This window comes from Monoraphidium neglectum, assembly GCF_000611645.1.
Source record: "Monoraphidium neglectum strain SAG 48.87 unplaced genomic scaffold scaffold02111, whole genome shotgun sequence".
NCBI classification, from domain to species: Eukaryota; Viridiplantae; Chlorophyta; class Chlorophyceae; order Sphaeropleales; family Selenastraceae; genus Monoraphidium; species Monoraphidium neglectum.
This window is the reverse complement of record NW_014011517.1, coordinates 1-10,441: the sequence shown is the minus strand read 5'-3', so window position 1 is coordinate 10,441 and position 10,441 is coordinate 1. Positions and strand designations below refer to the sequence as shown.

The window sequence follows — 10,441 nt, the reverse complement described above, 5'->3', positions numbered from 1 at the left end:
CGGCCGGCGCGGCGGTGGACGGCATTGGCCGCGCGGGCGGGCTGCGAGGAGGCCGCAGCGGCGCAGGCCAGCAGCAATGCCAGGCTCCCAGCGCTCAGAAATGACTTGGACATAGCTTCTGCACGCAAGGGCAGGGGTTGAGAGTCACGGTTTCAGGGTGCCGGCTCCCTGCGCAAGTGATGAAGAGCTGCCGCCGAGCAGTTTCGCCTGGCCAGTGGCAGGGCGCGGATGCAAAAAGGCTGAGTCGAACTGTTGGACAGAAAAAAAGATATTCTCATGATTATCAGCACGCTCGCGATCGCGCGGGCGCACCCTCGGCTTTGCGCAGAGCTCTGGCTCACTGGCTGTTGCGCGCGAGCAAAGTCGAAGGACTCGTGAAAGCACTGTGAATGTAGATTTGGACAAAAATCCGCGCTAATACCACCTCAGATGCTCAGTCGGACGCCCCTGCTCAGACTGCAAGATGACTTGCCTCACCGTGCGCCACATCCGCATCTCTCATTCTTTGGCTCTGGCGTGGAGCAATGATGATCTTTTGAGAGCAGATAAAGCCAGCAACACCATTGGATCATTGCTTCAGCTGAGATGTAAATCAACGATGTATGGCCACCACCCCTCGCAAGCCCTGATCACAGGCGCCAAGAAACGTGACACCCCAAGCTTGGACAGAGCCAGGGCACTATTACATAGCGCCTTCAAAGGGCACAGAGCACACGCCAAAGTAGCGTGACTGGAGACATATCAACCCTGGTAAGCCCTGAGCCCTGACAGCGATCCCGACCCATGCGTACGTGCGTCAGAGTAACCTTGAGACTAATGGTTGTGCTCAGTTTTTGCTTGGGTGCGTTGCGGGAACAGGGGTCAGTTGCGATCGGGATCTGAGCGCATAGTCAATGAGCACCCAGGTTCTCTTGCGGCAGCCTGCTTGTGTGCCCGGGGCGCAAAGGAGCTTCACCATGGCCGCCGCGACAGAGTTGTGCAGAGCACCACAGCGGCTGTCGGCCGCAGGGGCAGAAGGCCGCAAGCGCATGTGGGTACTTAATGCGTGAAGCGGCGATGGTAAGGTCAAGGTCCAGGCAAACACTAGGCGGCCCGGCATTGAATATGTGTTCTGTTCGAATGAGGACAGCACGAGCGGCAGCAGGGGCGGGCCCCGGTGCTGTGCAGCGGTGGCCGCCGTTGGGCAGGTCAAAATTCCCGGGGTGCCGAAAAAACCTGCATTGCGCCGCTGTTGCCGCGTTTATGGGATTGAGGCCGAGCCGAAGAAGGCGCACTCAAGGAAGGACAATGCAGTGGCCGTCAAGAAGGTCGATCCTCAGGTTCATGCCGGGGCACCGACCCGCGAGGTGAGGCGGGTGGACGTATGCGCACGCACGCTCTTACAGGGCGCAAGCATCGCTGGAGCTTTGGCGCCATCCAACGATGTTGCACTGGGTGATGCAACTTGCAGATCTTGACAGTTCCAGCACCAATCAGCGCCTCCCGTAGCCAAGCAAGCCGACGGCCTGCTTGCTGCTCAGGCTGCCGACGTGGCCGCTGCCACTGCCGCTGCCGCTGCCGCTGCCGCCCGGCCGCGCCCCCGCCGCGCCGCCGCTGTTGCTGCTGCCGTCGCCCCCGCCGCCCAACCCCAGCCTGAGCGCGCCCTCCAACCGTCCCGCCAGGCCCGCTCCAGCTGAGGCGGCCCCGCCACCGCCGCCACCGTTGCTGCCGCTGCTGCCCACAACACCACCGCCGCTCGAGCTGCCGCCGCCGTTGGCACCATGGTGGGCTGCGGACGGAGCCTGGTGGGCGATATGCAGCACCATGGCTGTGCAGTCATCAATGATATCTTGCTCCTCCTGCTGCCACCGCCTGGGGTTTGGGAGCATTCGGGAAGATAGGTGGCTCTGAGCGGCAGCAAGCAGGCGAGCCGGGAGGGCTGGGTCGCGCCGAGCGCCAGAGACCCGGTGCGTCCCCCCCGCCAGAGGCGGGCGTGGCCCCAAACCACGGCTCAAAGTGCAGCAGCGACCATTAATGCGCAGGGGCCAATGACGTTTTGCCGCGGGGTGCGGCGTCCCTGCTGACGCCATGATTTCTGCTGTCACGCATCGCACCTGCGCGCCTCCCTGACCAGCTGCTTCGCCGCCTCGTTCGGGCCGTGGCCCTGTAATTGAAACATAGCGTGGGAGGGCGCGCGATATGGCAATATGTAGATGGTGGCAAGCACAGGGAGCTGCAGAAAAGTCCCCAATGGTCTCATTCTAGTCTTGATTGCTGTTCCGATTCCTTCTCAGCCCTTGTCGTCTCCTCTGCTTCCCCGTGGGCAAGCACCACGCCTCCCCTTGTGTACAATGATCCCACCCCTGCCCCTCAGCCCCACTGCACATGCCCTTCAACCACCCCCCAAAACGCACCTGCTGCGCCAGGGTGTGCACCATGGCCACCACTTCCTGGCTGTCCATGAACTCGAATATGCCGTCACTCATCAGCACCACGTACCTAGGATGACGTCACCGGTCGGCAACGCGTAAGCATCGGGGTTCGCCCACAGTGGGTCAGGGCGGGGGTTAGATACCAAATCTGGACCCGGGGTGTGTAACACTGCACGACAACCTGACGAGGGATGCCGAGTGCGTCCAAGCGTCGCCCCTCCTAGCACACTGCGGCGCTGATGCCTCTCTGCAAAACGAGCAAAGCAGACCCGCTCGCCTGTCCTCGGGCTTGAGGGGGTAGGTCACGACGTCGGGGCTGTCTATCACGCCGACCGTGGCCGCGACCGCGTCCCCGAACGACCGCGTCATGCACAGTCCGGGGACGTTCAGGTCGCGCAGCCACACGCGGGGCGGGCCGAGGGGCTCGTCGTTGAACATGTAGGAGGCGATGCGGCCCTGCGGTCAGAGATCAGGCAACAATGGTTGGCGACCGTGGGGGCGTGGCAGGCTTGGGTTCGTATGGCGCTGGCAGGTGCTTGGTGTGAGCGTGACGCAGTTGGTTGGTACAAGCAAGCCGCCTGATGCGAACCAGAGCGCGGCCGGCGCGCGACGACTGCAGGGGACGGGTCGCCGGGAGGGTGGGTACGCCTTCAAGGCATGATTTGTCGAGCGTTGGTGCAGTGAGCGGCGACGCCTCACCCCGCTGGCGAGTACGCGGTCCGCCTCCGCTTGGTCCATGGGCGTGTGGTCGGAGCTGAGGGGCACCGCCGCCACCCTGCCGCTGCGCACCTCCACACAGCCTGCGTGTGGCACAGTGTGCATGGTATGCACGGCGTGCATGGATAGAATCGTGAGGGGCCCGCGCCACCGCCCGCACCAGCCGCGCCGCTCGACCCTCACGACCATTACTGGACCCGGTGCGCCCTCTAGGCGGGCGGCGCGCAGGCCGGCAGCTCACCTGCGACGCAGCGCGAGTCCCCGAGGTTTGCCACCACCAGCTTGTTGCCCGCCGTCACCACCGCCGCGATGCCCGTGCTGCCGCTGAGGTCGCAGTCCACCGCCGCCAGCCGCCGCAGGCTGCGGTTGGCCTCCACAAAGGACGCGGACAGGCAGGACTCGAGGGTGGGCGGCTACATGCGTGGGCGTGTGTGGGGTGCGATGTGGCGTTCAGCGGGGAATGCTGGCGGAGGTGCGCGTGGTGATCAAAGTCAGGTGGGGCGAAACGGCGCACGCCACGATGCGAATGACGGCGGCTCAGGCCTGCTGGGCAGAGCACACTCGCATGTGTGCACTTCAGCACTCCCCCGCGCGCCGCCTGCCGCGCGGACCTTGCAGAGGGCGCTGCGCGCCAGCAGCCGCGGCACGGCCGTGCAGACGTGGTTCGACACCGCCCTGCCCTCCTGGCCGTGGCCGTCAAAGACACCGAAAAATGCCATGTCCTGCGCCGCGCTGACGCGCTCCTTGACCACCCAAGCGTCCTGCGGGCGGGCCGCGGGTCGGGAGGGCGGCTGGTGGGAGGAACCGTCGCGCGCAGAGGGGCGAGCAGCAGCAGGAGCCCGCCGCAGCCACGCTTCGACCGGCGCTGCACGTGCACGTGCACACTTTGCAGGGTGATTGCAACAGCAGCATCAGCATCATCATCATGATCATCATCATCATCATCATCAGCAGCAGCAGCCGCAGCAGCAGCAGCAGTGCTGCTGCTGCTGCTGCTGCCGCAGGGCCTGCGGCTGCCAGCCGCACGGTCTGCAGACCACCCCAAGCCTGCACCTGGTTTTCCTTGGTGTTGCCCCCTGGGTCCGCCCCTGGCGCGGTGTGCACTGAGTAAGTGATCCGCATGCCGCCGACCTGCAATTGGGGGAAACGCGTGTGCGGGCTTGCAGGCTGCTGCGGGAGCTGTCCCCCAGATGCCAGCGCGCTTCATGGGCGCAATCAATCAGTGGGTGCTGCCATTGACGACCTGCTGTCATGCTCTGTTCCCGCGCTTCGATACCCATTTCGGCATGCCCCGCCCCGCTGCCGTGCACGGAATTTTATTGGGTGGAGCAGAGGGCCGCCGGCCGCTGCGCCGATATCCTCTGAAACAACAGGAAGTGCGCCCACTGGTGATCCACGCAGTCTGCCTCATGTCCCCCACATCCCGCTGTCTCGCTCCACACGTGCGGCGAAGCGCTGCTGCAGATTGCAGGCGCGCTTGCGCTGTGCGCTTCTCACCGTCACGGTCCTGTTGGCTTCGAGCCCTCCACCAAAGCAGCTGATTACACTGACCAGGTCTGCATGTGCGTATATCATAATTGCACGCTTAGCACCTTGACGGTTTCACCCATGGCGCGAGCCTATTCGCTCACTTGCGGCTCCGTCAGTTAGATATATAGTTTAGCTCACCATCAGTGATATTAGCGCTGCTACTTCCAATTCCGAGGCCAGTGCTGACCGGGCCCTGGTGGTGGTGCTCCTTGGGCGCATGCACCGTTTCCGCCGTGTCCGTAAGTCGCCGTGCGCGACCTACAATTCTTGTGTGCATTGCGCTGGGCGCGCAGGGCTGCCGCGGCCAAGTATACCACGAGGGAGGAAGGCGCGTTAATGGAAGAATGCACTTCGATCGTTGAACAACCCTTATGGAAGAGTGAGATTGAACACGCGTATTCTACAGTGCTGGCAGGCCAGGCGTTCGTCCATTCTTTGCTGTGTCACGCACACTGCGCCGCTGCACCCAGTGAGCTCCCCCGCAAAAGCACAGTCGTGGCGGGCACAGCGTGGCGGACTCTTTGAAGGCGCCCGCAGTGTTTGCTCGCCTGCCATGTAGCATCACGCGCAGTGGTTTGCCTGGCAGCCCCGAGCACGTCACCAGAGGCACCGGTTGCAAGCGCAGGTCACCGCTGTCAGCAACCGCGCGTGCAACATCACCTGGACAAGATGTGCTTGCACGCTTGCCTCGGGCTCACAGCCACTTCTTCCAAGTTTGTTACAGTGCCATGTGGGCTGGCAATGCCAGCTCGCCGTGACCTCGCTGGTTCACGCCAGCCCTGTTCATGGGGCATCGTGAATCAGCAGGTACTAGCATACGTCCACGGCGTGCTCGTTTTGGACATGTTAAGCCATCATGCCAACAAGAATCCGCGCCCTGCCCAGGGCCCGCGCTCAGTGTGTCCCGCGGCGCCCATGCTCAAACGGCTGGTCACCCGGCTGCATGGCCTCGAGCCACCTATGCCAGCAGTGAGAGTCGCGCTGTGCCAGGCCGCGCACCCATGCAACAATAACCTGTGCTGCTGGGGGATTGATGAGGCATGCACGCTCCGCCGCCAGGCTTGTTCTTGCGCCTGCGAAAGACCGGCTGAGCGGCCGGTCTGCTGGCGGATCGCTGACATCAGCATGCTGCCAGAGAGAACCTCACACGTGATCAATGCTATATTTTTTGCAACGTACACGCATAACGTCACCTGGGGACCAGGCACTCCCCCACATCATCATAGGTGTCCCCGTCACCCCGCCTCACACAAAGGCCCGCTTATGTTATTAAATCCCATATCCGAGGGGTGATTCCCGTTGCACAAGGGTTATGTTCGCCGCTGCTCCGATCAAGCTGTCAGCGCGTAGCAACAACTCAAAGTGCTCCAGTGCAAACGCCTCACCCCCGGCTGCTCACCCGGCAGCTATGCGCGCTCTACATGGGAACTCGATGATACAAACACCCTGTATACGAGGCGGCTTTGGCCATGCACCCCGTCGGGCCCCCCCAGCTGTGTGGCGCAGCGCTGCACACCACACAGCAGGAGCACAGTGGCGCCGCCCCGCGCCGCCGCGCGCGGCGGCCGCCCAGCGATCCGCTGCAGCACCAATGGCTCAGCCCAGCGCCGAAGAGGCGCTGTCACATGTGCTGAGGAATGGCACGGGCGTGGCCAGACGCGTGCTGAGCGATCCGGCAATTGAAGGCGACCCCCTCGCTTTTCTCAAAGCGACCGAAGCATACTGGAAGGTGCGACACCCAGGCCCGTCGCCTGGTTACTGGTGCCTCTACCCTTGGCCCTGGTTTAGACCATACCCCACTAGGCAGGAGCAATAGGGGGAGGCCTGCACCGCTTGGTCCGTGCCCATTAGTCGCAGCTGATCTGGTCACATGCTGAGTGGCCGCGCACGCGTCACCAGCAACGGACGCCGCCGCACCTGCTCATCTTCTGCAGGCCCTGCGCCACCAGCAGCACGAACCCCACAAAAAGGGGCCATCTGTGGTGACCTCCAACCCATCCCTCCTGGGCCTGCCGAAGCCGTCGGAGGCCACCAGCAGCGGCGGTGGCGAGCGCCGGGGCGGTTCAGACGGCGACGCATACGACGTCATAGTGTGCGGCGGCACGCTCGGCCTGCTGCCCGCGCTGGCGCTGCAGCAGCGCGGGTGGCGGGTGGCCGTGGTAGAGCGGCGGCTGGCGGAGGGGCGCACCCAGGAGTGGAACAGCAGCAGGGCCGAGATGCAGGTGGGGGGCGGGGTCCTGCGGGCAAAACAAAGGCTCTGCATCGCCGCCTTGGCAGATGCTCTCGTGGTCTGGGGCGCAGCGGCAAGCCCAATGCTTGCGCACATAAACTGCGCGCTGGCGCCCCTGGTTTGCTCCGCTGCAGCAACCAGCACGTACGGGCGCCGGCTGTAATACCATGCTGCCATGATACGCTTTGGCAGGCGTTTGTGGACATGGGGCTTTTGACTGCAGAGGAGCTCGAGGCCGCCATCGTTTCGGAGTACAACCCCGTCAGGTGCTGGCAGCTGCGCGCGCTGCAGCGCGTTCGGCGCTCGCCTTCACTGCTTTGACGCGGCAAGGCGGTGTGACGGAGTGTGCTGCCGCCGCCTCGCTGTGCTGCTGGGCCGCGCCTGCCCAGCCGGCGCAGCCCAGCTTTTCTTTCGCTGCAATCCGCGCCTGAGCCAAGAGGCGCTGTCGTACACGCTTGGCAACGAGATTCCCACCACACTCCTCTTGTCCCCGCGGCGCTTGCGCCTTGCTCGGCTGTTCTCCATAATTGTCGTGCAGGGTGGGCTTCAGTGGCGGCGACGACATCTTCGTGAACGACTGCCTCAATATCGGGGTGCTCCCGCAGTCGCTGCTGCGCTTCGTCCGCACCAGGCGCGTCTGATAAGCATGCGCGTGCAGCTGTTCTTTGGTGATTGCAGTGGGCAGGGGTCGTGGTGTCTCAACACACTGACTAGGACAACAGCGCCGCTGTTGAGTGGTGCACGTATGAAACTATCAGTCACCTTCAGGGGGCCCTTATTGGCTTCCCCTTGTCTCCTGGTTTCCGCCATGCAGCCGGCATGCGCTTGCTCCCGCCCGTTAGTGCATGCGGTTCTTCACACCCACATGCGTTCGAGCTTGTCGGCGCGGCTGTGTGCTCAGTTACACGCCCGCGTTCCTGCACACAAAATTGTGCAGGTTCGAGTCCTTGGGCGGCGTGATCATGGAGCACTCAGAGTTCAAGTCGGCCGCTGTTCACCCAGACGGCGTCGCCGTCACCGTGGCGCCCGCCCGCGGGTCGCCGCTCGGCGTCGGCGACACCAACCGCCCCACCGCGGTGGAGCACCTGCGCGGCGGCAACGGCGGCCGCGGCGGCGGCGTGAACGGGCACGGTGCGAGCCTGAACGGGCTGAACGGCCATGCGGTGGCCCTGAACGGCCTGAATGGCCACGCTGTGAGCCTCAACGGGCTCAATGCGGCCAGCAGCAGCCTCCACGGCTTCAACGGCCACACCCACAGCAACGGCAATGGGCACCTCAACGGGAACGCCCACGCCAATGGCCACGCAAACGGCAACGGCCACGCAAACGGCAACGGCCACGCAAACGGCAACGGCCACGCAAACGGCAGCGGCAACGGGGCGATGCATGCAGGGCCCGCCAAAGGCACGGCCGCGGGCGGCAACGGCGTCGGCAAGCCCGCGGCTTCGCGGCAGCTGCGCGCCCGCCTGGTGCTGGACTGCATGGGCCATTACTCATCCATCGTGAAGCAGATCAGGGGCCGCGCCAAGCCCGAGGGCATGTGTCTGGTGGTCGGCGGCTGCGCGGACGGTGAGTGCGCCGCCGCCGGCCCACGCGCCCTGGTATGTGTACGTATGTGTGCAAGCCGTCCCTCAGCACAGCCTTTACCGGCGCAGCCGACCTGCCTGTGGCCATTGCGCCCCTTGATCAAGTCTGCCCCGCACTCCCATTCGTCCACCAGGCTTCCCTGCCGAGAAGAACACCACTGCAGACCTTTTGTACAGGTGCGGCCGCATGACGGGCGCGGCTGGGCGGCGGGCTGGGGCGCCTGAGCCAGCCCTCTGCTTGGGAACGTGGCAGGGCCAGCTGTCCTGCAGGGCAGGACCCGCACCGACCGGCATGCAGAGACCTGCCCTGCGGGTGACCTGTTATACCCTGGTCGATCCGCCGCCTGCTCCTCCCACCGCACCCACCGTCCCACCTTCCCGCAGCTTCACCGACTCTGCAGCTGACATGCAGCTCTTCTGGGAGGCGTTCCCCGCGGGTGAGCCGCGCCATCTGGGCATCTTCTCGGCCGCACACCTGGCTCCAAACATCTCCTGCCGTCGTGAAACAGCCCTGGCCCAACTCAAGGGCTCGCGGCGTCGCCCGTAGCTAGCCATCAGCTGGGGGGGGGGGTGATGTCGGGCTGTGGGCAAGATCCCCCCTTCCCTGCGGCAGCATGTCCAGCTGTTGCTGCCGCTGACAGCTCACCGCGGCCGTGTGCGGCTGAGACACGCAAGTCTGCTGTCACCAAATATGCTGCCACCGAGCCTGTTGACACCACGCCTGCTGGCCCCACAACTTCTGCAGAGTACGGGAAGCCCTCTGACGGCTCCGCGGCCTCCGGCCTGCGCACCACCTACATGTTCGCCTACACCGACGCTGACCCCTCGCGGCCAGACTTTGAGAAGGTGGGTGGGCGCCGGGGAACGCAGAGAAGCGCTTGCAACCATCAGCAACGTGTGCCACTCCCCGCCTCGGCGGTGCTGTGCACGATGGCGGCGGGGTTTTGAAGCCTCGCCTTTGCTTGTGCCTGGCGTCGGCCCCCTTGCCCTGGTGCCGGCGCCCTCCCTCAGCCCTCCGGCTGTACCGAGCCAACGCCACTGTGCCTCCAGCGGCAGCACCTCGCGGTCCCACGAGCCCCCACCCTTCCCCGCCGCCTGCTGTCGCCTGCCGTCACCCTCCCTCCTCTGCAGCTGCTGGACGCCTACTTCCACCTTCTGCCCTCCTACCAGGGCGTCAGCCTTGACTCCCTCAAGTTCAGGTGAACCTCACTACGGTGCATAGCAGTGACGTTCACCCGCAGGCGCGACACCCCTACTCTGAAATGTTCTCTGAAGGCGCCGCTCTGTCCAAACACGACATGCTGTTCTTTCGCCTCGCACCTGATTGGAATTCGGCTGATTGAGTCCAAGCGCTGAGCCGCCAACACCCCCCCCCCTCGCCCCTGCCACGGCCGCGGCGCTGCACCTCCCAGGCGCGTGCTGTTCGGCGGCTTCCCCTGCTTCAGCGACGGTCCGCTGCGGCCGGGGTTTGACCGCGTGCTGCAGGTCGGGGACGCGGGCGCCAGCCAGAGCCCGCTGTCGTTCGGCGGTGAGCGGCGCCCTGGCACGATCCACTCACACAGCACCCTATTCTCCAGCTTGAGGAGCGGCCTATGTTTTGCTCAGGGCTGAGATTGTGGGGCGCAAGCGGCCTGCAGGTTGGCTCAAAATGCCTTTTTTGGTTATCTTTGAGCCCCAGCGGCTTGATTTCAAGCGCACACGTGCCTTAGTCATGCAGTCTTGTGCGCCACAATCTCCTCACCATGGCATCCGCCCACGCCCCCCCACCTCTCGCCCCCCAAAACTCGCCCGCCAATCAGGCTTTGGCAGCATGGTGCGCCACCTGCCGCGCCTCGCCCGCGCGCTCGACCACGCCCTGTCAGCCGACCGCCTGTCGCGGGGCGACCTCTCCCTGCTGCAGCCCTACCAGCCGTCTCTGTCCGCCTCGTGGCTGTTTCAGAGGGCCATGAGCGTCGGCGTCGGGCAAC

General features: G+C 64.7%; 3 protein-coding genes across 3 annotated transcripts; 2 read left to right on the top strand and 1 right to left on the bottom strand.

The window, feature by feature from the left end:
• Positions 1 to 1,472: 1,472 nt before the first annotated feature.
• Positions 1,473 to 4,738, bottom strand: MNEG_9917 (Protein phosphatase 2C containing protein; the record flags this gene model as incomplete). Its single annotated transcript, XM_014041613.1, has 9 exons — positions 1,473 to 1,851; positions 2,094 to 2,143; positions 2,394 to 2,478; positions 2,668 to 2,867; positions 3,111 to 3,211; positions 3,370 to 3,541; positions 3,740 to 3,889; positions 4,182 to 4,259; positions 4,721 to 4,738. The coding sequence occupies 9 exons, from the start codon at positions 4,736 to 4,738 to the stop codon at positions 1,473 to 1,475; spliced, it is 1,233 nt and encodes a 410-aa protein (XP_013897067.1).
• A 1,511-nt stretch (positions 4,739 to 6,249) lies between these two features.
• On the top strand, positions 6,250 to 7,529 carry MNEG_9916 (FAD dependent oxidoreductase; the record flags this gene model as incomplete). Its single annotated transcript, XM_014041612.1, has 4 exons — positions 6,250 to 6,387; positions 6,593 to 6,880; positions 7,081 to 7,154; positions 7,427 to 7,529. The coding sequence occupies 4 exons, from the start codon at positions 6,250 to 6,252 to the stop codon at positions 7,527 to 7,529; spliced, it is 603 nt and encodes a 200-aa protein (XP_013897066.1).
• A 321-nt stretch (positions 7,530 to 7,850) lies between these two features.
• On the top strand, positions 7,851 to 10,160 carry MNEG_9915 (hypothetical protein; the record flags this gene model as incomplete). The annotated part of the gene is made up of 7 exons (XM_014041611.1): positions 7,851 to 8,457; positions 8,609 to 8,651; positions 8,859 to 8,911; positions 9,220 to 9,320; positions 9,606 to 9,673; positions 9,887 to 10,002; positions 10,153 to 10,160. The coding sequence occupies 7 exons, from the start codon at positions 7,851 to 7,853 to the stop codon at positions 10,158 to 10,160; spliced, it is 996 nt and encodes a 331-aa protein (XP_013897065.1).
• Between the last annotated feature and the right edge of the window lie 281 nt (positions 10,161 to 10,441).